Below are 13142 nucleotides of genomic sequence, written 5' to 3'. Positions count from 1 at the left end.
CAGTGGTATTACTAGCCAAGGATGATTTTTCTCTTAATGTAGTATTTTTGTCATCTTCTTATGCTGGTGAAGAGCAGCTTTATTCTAGGATACCCTATGACTGAGACTGCCGTTTTTACTGATCTTGATTGAATGTGGTAACCTAATTTCTAACTTTTCATTTGAGACTGGCCCATTAACCTCATCCCTTATGGGTCTAAAATTCAGCTCCCAAGGGTACAAAGCAACAACACTTCTGTTCTCCCTAAGCTTTTTTTCATTGCTTGGTTTTCAGGTCTTTGTTCTTTGATCCCTGAGGAATAATTCTCTCACTTGCTTGTAAACCTATGTATGCACCTAAAACATAGTTTTGTTATATTTTAAGCTAGCATTTTTGTACCAGGTGAGTGACATGCCATAGCTTCTTATCTTTTACTTTGCGCTTTACCCATAAAAGCATTTTTGAAACCTTAATTTAATTACTTTTTGAAAGCTATTTGCAAAATAGAACAAATGTACTTTTGCACAAATTCTATATAAAACTTTGAATGACAATTTTCCCTATGTATATTTTAAGAATATTTTAAAATCCATCATCTTTATATAATCATACATAATATATCTAAAATTTTTTGGCTAGTTTAGGTAATGAATGTAATTCTAGGTCAGTTAGTCTAAAAACATTTAAAGTAGAACAGCGTTGGTTAAAAATAAGATGAATATAAAAGAGAAGTAATATTTCCTTGACATGCTTGCTGGAAGGACAAAAAGAAAAACATAGGCCTGGAGGATCAAAAAGAAAAAGAAATATTACACATTCTTTCCCTGTTCAACCAGCAGTTATCATGCCTGGTTGTAAGAGTCTAGGATTATTATAAAGATATTTCCTTAGTAGTACTTTGTGCTTCCTACAAAATGAGTATGAAAACATTTAATATGACTGTCTGTGAAACCAGAGAATAAATTTATCTGTATGTGTGATTTTTTATTTTAAAACCTGAATGTATATTTCTCCAAATTGAATGGTTATTTTTAATAAAAACCTCTAGCTCTTTATTTAGACTACTACTAAATGCACCTCTTTAAGAACATTTTGAGAAATTTGGTCACAAATACAAGTTGTCAATGATATTTTGGTATTCACTTCTTCATTCAGTATATTATTTTTCTTTCATCTGGATTTTGCTCGTAATCTTGTGAACATGAATATGTCCTATCATTTATTAAGTGAAAATATAATACAAGATAAAAGGAGTAATAAAATTAATGTGATGGCTCTTTTCTAGAGACCTCCTTCTTTGCAAGATTCTTTGTATGAAGTTGATAATTGTTTTTCAATTCAACTGAATAGATATCTACAGAACATTTTTTAATGTACACAATGTTGATGTAGAAGACTTTTAAAAATTGTTACTAAAATTCATATATTTAATTCAATTTATTTAATTTTACTAGTAAACTTGTCAAAAATTAAATTTATTTCATTTTACATTATGTTTTTCCTGGTAATCCTCTCCAGGATAACAGAGACCATCACTTCCATTCTTAATGTTCAAAATTCATTCTTTGTCTGTGATAAATTTTTATGATTCAACCTTTTTGTAACCCCTAGATGACAAATAATAAAGAAATATAAAAAACTAGGCAAGAAAAGTTTCTGAACACAAGAATATAGGAGGAAAAACCCAGAAGGGCACTTAATATTTAATGTAATAAAATAAAACAGGACAGATGTGGAATGAGGGATGATAAGTGTACAACTTATTAGCTCATCATCCGTTAATAATTACAAAGCTATTTGGAAAGTATGAGAAAATGTAAGCAATTTCTATGAAGACAGAGGTCAGACCTCCTCATTTATTGTATCCTTGATGCCTAGTATACTACTTGGCATTTAAAAGGGTCTCACTAAATATTGTTTATTTATTAAATAAATGCAGTATTAGTAAAAATAAAAAATAGAATGTGAGAAAAATCTACATTTCAAAACATTGGTAATTTGGACCTATAATTACAAATTACAAATGGTCTGTGCACAATTCAATATAAAAATACACACAGACACACACACAAAAGTAACAATACACAGATGTTTTATACATATCATATATGCTATATGCACTTTGCATATTCTTAAATAAAAACTTTATTATTGACCAAAGTTTTTGTGTTATTGTTGAGTTCTGTTTGAATGATTTTGAGTTTATTGACTAAAAACAATGAAAATATAAACAAGATTTTTTATTTTCACTAATTTTTTTTACAGAGTTGGTCATTTGGTGCTGATATACTTCTTTTGGCTTCTTGGATGCCACATTTTTAAGCTTTTTTTTTGTTCACTGGTTGTTCCATGTCAGGCCTTTGTGGGTGTTAACTGCCCCCACATTTCTTAACCTTGGATTGCTCCAGTGCTCAGACCTAGTTTTCTTCTCTATCTTCTCACACTCTCTTGATGATGTTGAGTCTCAGAGCTTTAAACTTAAAATCTATATATATGCCTATGGTTAGCAAGATATATCTCCAATCCTGGCTTTTCCTAAATTCTAGACTAGTATATTCCACTTAATGGCTGCATTTAGAGCATTCAAACTTTTCAAAATTAACTCCCTGATTTTTGTCCTGGCTGGTGTGGGTCAGTTGTTTGGAGCATCGTTCCATACATTGGAAGGTAGCAGGTTTGATTCCTGGTCACATATCTGGATTTCAGGTTTGATCTCTTGATCAGGGGGCATACTGGAGGTGAGCAATCTATGATTCTCTCTTGCTCTCTTTCTCTCTTTTCCTCCTTTCCCTCTCCCTAAATATTAATGAACATGTTCTTTAATTTTTCATAAATTTCTAAATATATTTTCCTATATCAAAGATAAAATTACTACATACATAACTTTCTAATTATTTACAAATCTTGGGAATTATTTTATGCATATTCTGCTATGACAGCAGACATATTAAAATGATGTCTTTTGAAGTGAGGACTAAAAAAATAATAATACCTCCCTGATTTTCTCCTCCTCCCAAATTTGTCCCTCACAAAGCTTTTTATCTCAGTTGATGGAAATTTTAATCTTCCAGGTTTTAGGCCAAAACTTGTAATCATCCTTGATTCTTCTTTCTCTCTGAGCCTGCTCATCCAATCAACCAGGAAAACTTCTGTCATCTATACTCAAAATTCTCCAGAAAATTGATTAGATTTTAATAATAAGACTTTTCAGATAAAAGAGTTACATATAGAACTCCTAGCAGAATGTGGTGAAAGAGCCAAAAAGAACAAATATGTTTAATTGGAATATGTCATTACTTAAATGTATTCCTTCTGCTTTCAGGAAAGGCCTATGCTCCAGAATTTTATTACGATACCTACAATCCTGTTTGGCAAAACAGACACCGTGTTTATTCCTATAGTCTACAGTGGACACAGATGAATCCTGATGCGGTGGATCGGATTGTGGCATACCGGCTGGGTATTAGGCAGGTGAGAAATTTAACTGGTGGGTTTTTTTTTCTTTGTGATTCTTTGTGAAGACTTTGTTATTATTGTTAGCTGCCATAAAGTATTAATCATTTTGCATGAATTTCTAAATATATGTCCCTATATAAAAGATAAAATTACTCTACACATAATAGTTTCTAATTATTTACAAATCTTGTAAATTAATTTATGCATAGTCTACTATGATAGCAGACATATTAAAGTGACATCTTTCGAGCCTTCAAATCCTTCATCACTCGGTATGTTATAGAAATGACATGTTATAATTGCTATGAAATAAACATGCAAGGTGTTCTAACACTTACTTATACTGTATAATTCTTTGTATATATGATGTTTTAAAGTTAATGTAATATGCATGAAGGATAGAATTATTTTAGTAAAATTAGAAGAAACAATCAAGTGTGATTGATTTCCTCAGTAGTTGAAGATTATAGCTTATATGAAAATATTATATTTTTTCAAATGTTAAATTCAATTATCCTTTGTTGGTATAAATGATATTTTTGAAATTTAAATGTAGGTCTTTACAGTGTTTTCTGTTTAGTGTATTATTCAGGGTTACTTTCATCACAGCAAAACATTTTTGAAGATTTATCTAATAGCTGTATCTCACAACTTTACATTATCCATAGATTTATAAGGTATGTTTTCTATTTTATTAAGGAAATAACAAAATAGCATTTTGAGTTTGGACAGTAGAAAGGAAAAATATTGTTTTGAGAAAGACTGACAACCATCAGTAATCCACTCAGGTATACTGTCATAAAAGCAACGTTATTCTGTCTGTTTCACAGTTATAATAAAAGATAGTTTAAATATGTACTTTATTCCAATTAAGTAACATATTATGTTGAATATTTTTATTCTACATGTCTGATAATCAAAAACTATATCTTTTTCTGTAGAATACATCTGTCATTTGATCAACACTGCTTCCTTGTCTAAGTATTCCCAGGTCACTAATAGCAGAGAGCAGTGGGTCTTCAGAAACTTTCTGTTAGTCCTCATTTACTTCAGCCCCTAGGAAAATCTGAGTAAATCCCAAATCCATATCAAAAGTGTTTTAATTTGTTGATAATTTTCCTTGATAGAGAAGATGATAGAGTCATAATTTCATTTTTAGTTTATCACTCTCATCCTCATTTACATTTATTGGAATATCTGGTAACAGCCCATGGCACCCTGTATGCTGAAGGGCTGCCTGTTGTAAGTCTTCATACTTTACACACCTGTGCATCAATTCCTTCCTTTAACATCCCTCAGAATCTTTGTTCCTCAGTGTCTCTGTTGTGTATGCCCGTTAACTTCTCTGTAATTCAATTTTAACAGAAAAGTAGTTACCATTGGAGTTTCCCCATCAAATAGATATTAGCAGAATTAGACTTCTACAAAGAGGGATCAAAATAATAAAATCTCTTCCTTCTCATCCATCTCTCTTTTTTTAAATAAATCTTTATTGTTCAGATTACTACAGTTGTTCCTCTTTTTCCCCCCATAGCTCCCCTCCACTCAGTTCCCTCCCCACCCTCTACCCTTACCCTCCCCCCCACTGTCCTCATCTATAGGTGTACGATTTTTGTCCAGTTTCTTCCCACACCCCCCACACCCCTTCTCCCCCCCTCCCCAGAGAATTGTCAGTCCACTCCCTTTCTATGCCCCTGATTCTATTATATTCACCAGTTTACTCTGTTCATCAGATTTTTTATTCACTTGATTTTTAGATTCATTTGTTGGTAGATGTGTATTTGTTGTTCATAATTTGTATCTTTACCTTTTTCTTCTTCCTCCTCTTCTTAAAGAATACCTTTCATCATTTCATATAATACTGGTTTGGTGGTGATGAACTCCTGTAGCTTTTTTTTATCAGTGAAGCTCTTTATCTGACCTTCAATTCTGAATGATAGCTTTGCTGGATAAAGTAATCTTGGTTGTAGGTTCTTGGTATTCATCACTTTGAATATTTCTTGCCACTCCCTTCTGGCCTGCATAGTGTCTATTGAGAAATCAGCTGACAGTCGTATGGGTACTCCCTTAAAGGTAACTGACTTTTTTTCTCTTGCTGCTTTTAAGATTCTCTCTTTGTCTTTTGCTCTTGGCATTTTAATTATGATGTGTCTTGGTGTGGTCCTCTTTGGATTCCTTTTGTTTGGGGTTCTCTGTGCTTCCTGGACTTGTAAGTCTATTTCTTTCACCAGGTAGGGCAAGTTTTCTGTCATGATTTCTTCAAATAGGTTTTCAATATCTTGCTCTCTCTCTTCTTCTGGCACCCCTATAATTCGGATGTTGGTATGCTTGAAGTTGTCCCAGAGGCTCCTTACACTATCTTCATATTTTTGGATTCCTTTTTCTTTTTGCTTTTCACGTTGGGTATTTTTTGCTTCTTCGTATTTCAAATCTTTGACTTGATTCTTGGGATCCTCTTGTCTGCTGTTGGAGCTCTGTATATTATTCTTTATTTCAGTCAGTGTATGCTTAATTTCTAGTTGGTCCTTTTTCATATCCTCCAGGGTCTCACTAAATTTATCGGCAGTTTCTAGAAGATTCTTGAGTAACCTTATAACCGTGGTTTTGAACTCTATATCCAGTAGTTTGCTTTCCTCCATTTCTTTCATTTGTGACCTGTTTCTTTGTCTCCCCATTTTGGCTGCATCCCTGTGTTGATAGAGTGGCTTTGTGTGCTAGGTGTCTTACAGGGCCCAGTGGCTCAGCCTCCCCAATTACCTGAGGTGGACACTCTTGGTGCACCCCTTTGTGGGCTGTGTGTACAGTCTTGTTGTAGTTAAGCCTTGATTGTTGTTGGTATCACTGGGAGGAATTGACCTCCAGGCCAATTGTCTGTGAGAATCAGCTGTGCCTACAATGGGAGAACTTCTGTGCTGGAGACACCTTTCCGGGGAAAGACTTGCTTCAGTGGGGCTTTGGTGCTCACTGAGTCTGCCCCCTGAGTGTGTCCCTTATAGATCTGAGTAGTTGTAATCTGGATGGTCCTACTCTGACCACTGGGTACACTGGCACTTGGATCTCTAAAGAGGTGCTAATTTAGCCTCTGCCTGAGTCTACCCAGCAGGAGCTACGGAGAGATCTGCAGATTCCTCTTCCTTGTTTGGGGTTTGAAGGTGCCCAGATGAGGCCCAGCTGTGAAGCAATGCAAGCTGCTGTGGGGCCTTGAGCCTCCTTTTGGATGTTCTGGGTCTCTCTGACCCAGCTGCAGTTTGTTAGGTAATTTTAGATCTCAAAGGGCCAGTCCATTCATATGCAAAAGCCTCTGCTTGCAGCTTGGGTGGGTTGGCCTCTCAGGGAATCACCAGGGCAGAGCAAGCAACTATGGCTGCTCCTCAGTCCTATCCTAAGAGGCCCCGTGTCTCAATGTCCTGGTTATTGCTGCAAGCACCTCTGAGAGAAAGCCGCCCTCGAGTTCCGACTGATGCCAGACAGTCCAGTCTCTCCCCGTATGAGTCTGGGTCCCCAGAGACTCACCTGGAACTGGAGTTCAGAGCCGTTGGGAGCTTGAGACTCCCTCCCGATTGAAAAAGACTCCAGCGTCCTCCTTTGCCAGCCCTTGCCGTGTGTGCCTCCGTACTTCTGCACTTCCGCACCTCCTCTGAGTCTCAATGTGCTTTTCTCTTTCCTTCTAGTTGTAGAATTTCCACTCAGCCAGCCTTCCTGTCATTCTGGATGATGTCTGTTTTGTCTATTAGTTGTAGTTTTGAAGTGGTGGTGCGAGGCAGCAATATCAGGTGTTTACCTATGCCGCCATCTTGGTTCTCTCCTCATCCATCTCTTGTATTCATGATTAATAAACTACCTTCTATAATGTATGCTGCTAGTATTGCTGTTATTTTTCAACAATTTCTCTCTTTGATTTTCCTTCCCTACCGTAAGCATCTCCTCTAACTTTTGGTCTTTATGTATCTGATCATAAATGTATGCAGTGACACAAATTTTCCAGTCACTGTTTTCTTCCAGGTAAACTAATTAGATAATTTGCCCTTTCTCTATTATTTTAGAATAAATTATATATGTGTGCACACGTGTATATAAATTTCTCTTTCTTATGTTTTGTTAAAATTATAAATTCCAGACACATCTGGTCTCCAATTCTAGCTAATCTAGCCTTAGCATTATAAGCTATATAATCTTGAGCAGATTTCCAAACATGCCTAAACCTAGTTTCCTACCTGGTAAATTAAAGATAAAAATAATACCTATTGGGCAATGGGAGAGTAGAGTGGAATACACTCATTACTTTTCCCACAGGTCAGGGTCCCTGGTACATGGCACTCTTTGCATAAACATCTGTTGCAAGCCTTGTACTCACCTGCCAGGGTTGTGTAAGGATTAAAGAAAAGAATGCACTTTAAGAACTTAACATGTCTACAATTTTCATTTTAGTATTATTTAGTACAATATATATTCTAGGCCTAAGTATTATTCCAAGCTATGATTTAAAAAACATAATTTGTAGATATTTTTCACTGTCTTATTTTTACTTCAAACCAATTGTCCTTCATAATATCCATTTTACTGATTCACATTTTTCTCTTCTACTTTGAGACTTAGTTTAAAGCCATATTAATTGTATCAGTATATCTGTTGCTAATACTGCTCTTTCCAAGTTTGTGAGATTCATGTATCCACCAAAGGAAAAAAAAAATTCTGGTGTTATAAACCACGGTCCAGAAAACAATTCCTTTTTCTTACACAATTTTTGAAGTTAATTCTTTACTTGACATAGATAGCATTTGTTTCTCAGCTTCTTTGTTCTTAGGATTTTCATTTATATTTAGAAATAAGGATTACATTTTTCTAGAGTGTTTTTAAAAATTTTTTATTGATTAAGTTATTATATATGCGTCCTTATTTCCACATTACCCCCCATCCTCCACACTCATGCCCTTACCCCCCTGTTGTCTGTGTCCATTGGTTAGGCCTATATGCATATAAGTCTTTTGGTTGATCTCTCCCCTTACCCCCACCCTCCCCTACCTTCCCTCTGAGGTTTGATGGTCTAATTGATGTTTCTGTCTCTGGATCTGTTTTTGTTCATCAGTTTATGTTGTTCATTATATTTCATAAAAAGGTGAGGTCATGTGATATTTATCTTTCTCCAACTGGCTTATTTCACTTAGCATAATGCTCTCCAGTTCCATCCATGCTGTTGCAAATGGTAAAACTTCCTTCTTTTTTTACCACAACGTAGTATTCCATTGTATAGATGTACTACAGTTTTTTAATCCACTCATCTGCTGATGGGCACTTAGGCTGTTTCCAAATCTTAGCTATGGTGAATTGTGCTGCTATGAACATAGGAGTGCATATATCCTTTCTGATTGGTGTTTTTAGTTTCTTGAGATATATTCCCAGAAATAGGATCACTGGGTCAAATGGAAGTTCCATTTTAGTTTTTTGAGGAAACTCCATACTGTTCTCCACAGTGGCTACACCAGTCTGCATTCCCACCAGCAGTGCACAAGGGTTCCTTTTTCTCCGCATCCTCGCCAGCACTTGTTGCTTGTTGATTTGTTGATGATAGCCATTCTGACAGGGGTGAGATGATACCACATTGTCTAGGGTTTTTAATAATGCCCTATTTTAATCGGTAATGTCATTCAGGTACCATATTTTGCCATGGGAGAGAAACGTTGATGCATCTTTTGGGGATGTCTCAATACAGTGCTGTCCTGAAACATGGACAGGAAGGTGATGTTTGTGGATGTAGCATAAGAACAGAAAGAGCATTGCGGAGAAACCAAGATGGCGGCATAGGTAAACACCTAAAATTGCTGCCTCGCACAACCACTTCAAAAATACAACTAAAAGACAAAACGGACATCATCTAGAACCACAGTAAGGCTGGCTGAGTGGAAATTCTACAACTAGAAGGAAAGAGAAAAGCACACTGAGACTTAGAGGAGGTGCGGAAGTAAGGTGCAGACGTACAGAGGCACACGTGGAAAGGGCTAGCAACTGAGGACGCAGTTGTCTTTTTCAATCAGGAGGGAGTCTCAAGCTCCCAGGGCTCTGGGAACCCAGACTCATACAGGGAGAAACTGGACTGTCTGGCATCGGGCAGAACTCGAGAGTGGCTTTCTCTCAGAGGTGCTGGCAGCAATTACCACGGGACACTGAGACCTGGGGCCCCTTAGGACAGGGCTGAGGATCAGCCATAGCTGTTTGCTCTGCCCTGTTGATTCCCGGAGACACCGCCCCACCCAAGCTGTTTGCAGAGGCTTTTGCATATGAAAGACCTGGCCCTTTGCAATCTAAAATTACCTAACAAACTGCAGCTGGGTCAGAGAGACCCAGAACATCCAAAAGGAGGCTCAAGGCCCCACAGCAGCTTGCATTGCTTCACAGCTGGGCCTCATCTGGGCACCTCCAAACCCCAAACAAGGAAGAGGAATCTGCAGATCTCTCCGTAGCTCCTGCTGGGTAGCCTCAGGCAGAGGCTAAATTAGCACCTCCTTAGAGATCCAAGTGCCAGTGTACCCAGTGGTCAGAGTGGGACCATCCAGATTACAACTACTCAGATCTATAAGGGACACACTCAGGGGGCAGACTCAGTGAGCACCAAAGCCCCACTGAAGCAAGTCTTTCCCCGGAAAGGTGTCTCCAGCACAGAAGTTCTCCCATTGTAGGCACAGCTGATTCTCACAGACAATTGGCCTGGAGGTCAATTCCTCCCAGTGATACCAACAACAATCAAGGCTTAACTACAACAAGACTGTACACACAGCCCACAAAGGGGTGCACCAAGAGTGTCCACCTCAGGTAATTGGGGAGGCTGAGCCACTGGGCCCTGTAAGACACCTAGCACACAAAGCCACTCTATCAACACAGGGATGCAGCCAAAATGAGGAGACAAAAAACAGGTCACAAATGAAAGAAATGGAGGAAAGCAAACTACTGGATATAGAGTTCAAAACCACGGTTATAAGGTTACTCAAGAATCTTCTAGAAACCGCCGATAAATTTAGTGAGACCCTCCATAAATCTAGTGAGACCCTCGAGATATGGAAAAAGGACCAACTAGAAGTTAAGCATACACTGACTGAAATAAAGAATATTATAGAGAGTTCCAACAGCAGACAAGAGGATCCCAAGAATCAAGTCAAAGATTTGAAATACAAAGAAGCAAAAAACAACCAACTGAAAAAACAAAAAGAAAAAAGAATCCAAAAATGTGAAGATAGTGTAAGGAGCCTCTGGGACAACTTCAAGCATACCAACATCCAAATTATAGGGGTGCCAGAAGAAGAGAGAGAGCAAGATATTGAAAACCTATTTGAAGAAATCATGACAGAAAACTTGCCCTACCTGGTGAAAGAAATAGACTTACAAGTCCAGGAAGCACAGAGAACCCCAAACAAAAGGAATCCAAAGAGGACCACACCAAGACACATCATAATTAAAATGCCAAGAGCAAAAGAAAAAGAGAGAATCTTAAAAGCAGCAAGAGAAAAAAAGTCAGTTACCTTTAAGGGAGTACCCATATGACTGTCAGCTGATTTCTCAATAGACACTATGCAGGCCAGAAGGGAGTGGCAAGAAATATTCAAAGTGATGAATACCAAGAACCTACAACCAAGATTACTTTACCCAGCAAAGTTATCATTCAGAAGTGAAGGTCAGAAAAAGAGCTTCACAGATAAGAAAAAGCTAAAGGAGTTCATCACCACCAAACCAGTATTATATGAAATGCTGAAAGGTATCCTTTAAGAAGAGGAAGAAGAAGAAAAACGTAAAGATAAAAATTATGAACAACAAATACATATCAACAAGTGAATCTAAAAATCAAGTGAATAAATAATCTAATAAACAGAATAAACTGGTGAATATAATAGAATCAGGGGCATAGAAAGGGAGTGTACTGACAATTCTCGGGGGGAAAAGGGCGTGAGGCATGCAGGAAGAGACTGGAAAAAAATCATACACCTATGGATGAGAACAGTGGCGGGGGGGAGGGTAAGAGCAGAGGGTGTGGTGGGAACCAGGTGGAGGGGAGCTGTGGGGGGAAAAAAGAGGAACAACTGTAGTAATCTGAATAATGAAGATTTAACTTAAAAAAAAAGATCTGCTGGCAAGATCTTGAGTGCTTTTATGGGCAAAATAAAAACTGTTAAGGACCAAAAAAAAAAAATAAAATCATTGCACACTTCTCTTTCCCCCTCTACCATATTCTTTACACTTAACCCTCACATGAAAAATCTTTATAAGCAAAATAGCTTCAGTACAAAACATTTCTTTTGAAGATCCCCCTATATACCAGTTTGTGATAATAGGGCAAAAACATTCTAGACAATGAAACTGATATTGTTATTTAAGAATATTTCATGTAATAATAAAGGGAAAAAGGTATTCATGTAAAATAGGTTATTTTTCTATATTATCTTAACAAATTTAGATTCCTTTTTTCTAAGGTATGTACATTTAGATATCAACATTGTTTTAAGACACAGTCACTTTTGAATTCTGATCTTATGTTTGTAATAATAATTTTATATTATATGCGTATGGCTTTTATCATCTCCCAAGCTATCTCAGAATGTTGAATCAATGAGCTTTGGAATGTAATCAACATATTTTGGATGATGTTTAAGTAAACAATGTTTGGAAGGTTACCTAAGCAACATGTTTTAAAAATGGGTATTTTCCCTAATAATATATTATCTTTGGTTATGAAACCAAGTTTTCTTCAAGGGATTATTAATAATTTATGTTACATATTTTATTATTTTAAAGCCTTGTTTTAGCCTATATTTTTATTTTGAGCCTATATGTCTAAATAATGTTTTTCTATCAATAAAATATTTAGTTTATCTAGTGAAAAGTATCTTTCCTTTTAATTAAAATATGGCCTTAATTATACATTTTTGTATTAAACAATGTCTGGGGGAAAAAATGTGATCCTTGAAGACTAATGGGTGAGTTCTAAACAGACTGACATGCCTTGATATGGGGTTTGGGGAACAAGAAGAGATAAACCAAAGAACTTATGTACTTTATGCATAGCCCATGGACACGGGCAACAGGGTGGTGAAGACCTGGAGTGATGGGTAGGGGCTGGGAGGAGGAGGGGATGGAGGGTGAATGGGAGATATCCGTAATATTATCAACAATAAAAATACATTAAAATAAATAAATAACCCTGCTTTATTTTTAATCCGGAAACTGTAAGAACTTTATTACCTATTCTTAATTAAAATCACTGCTGTGTTATTAAACCCACAGCTGGAATGGTTGGTAAGCCGAACCTAGCATTTCTCGAGCTTTCTGGTAAACTTAGCTGACTCTTGGTTAAAACTTTATGGTCTATATTTAAATATGATGAGGAAAATTGTCTCAAAATTTGAGTATTGGCTTACACACTTTTCTTAAAAGTTGCTGCAGTGTCTCTAGGAAAAAGCATTAGAACTTTAGAATCACTGCTTTAAGAAACTTAAAAAGAACGAATATATCATGTGACCTTAAAAAATTAATGTGTGGAAAAAGTTTTCTCAAACCCATAACATCCTTAACTTATATATTTTAGGCTCAGCTAAGCAATTGTTTAATCTCCTTAGACAGCTACTAGCCTCTCAATTATATGCGTCATTTGTTGCTTAACAGGAAAGAGAAAAAGGTTATTTGAATGTCTGCTTTCCTTGGTATCTAATGAATTAAGAAACCA

The 13142-nt window shown here is 36.6% G+C and overlaps 1 protein-coding gene across 2 annotated transcripts in view; it reads left to right on the top strand.

Annotated features, from left to right (window-relative positions):
- Positions 1-13142, top strand: part of MDGA2 (MAM domain containing glycosylphosphatidylinositol anchor 2) — a 905340-nt gene that overhangs the window by 791503 nt on the left and 100695 nt on the right. For both annotated transcript variants that reach the window (XM_006090751.3, XM_006090753.2), the window contains one exon: positions 3303-3451. In XM_006090751.3, coding sequence (XP_006090813.1) covers positions 3303-3451 — 149 coding nt within the window. The remainder of the gene's footprint in view (positions 1-3302; positions 3452-13142) is intronic.

Source organism: Myotis lucifugus, unplaced genomic scaffold (assembly GCF_000147115.1).
Source record: "Myotis lucifugus unplaced genomic scaffold, Myoluc2.0 scaffold_81, whole genome shotgun sequence".
Lineage (NCBI taxonomy): Eukaryota > Metazoa > Chordata > Mammalia > Chiroptera > Vespertilionidae > Myotis > Myotis lucifugus.
Note: the sequence above shows the minus strand (reverse complement) of the source record. Positions and strands in the feature narration are given on the sequence as shown.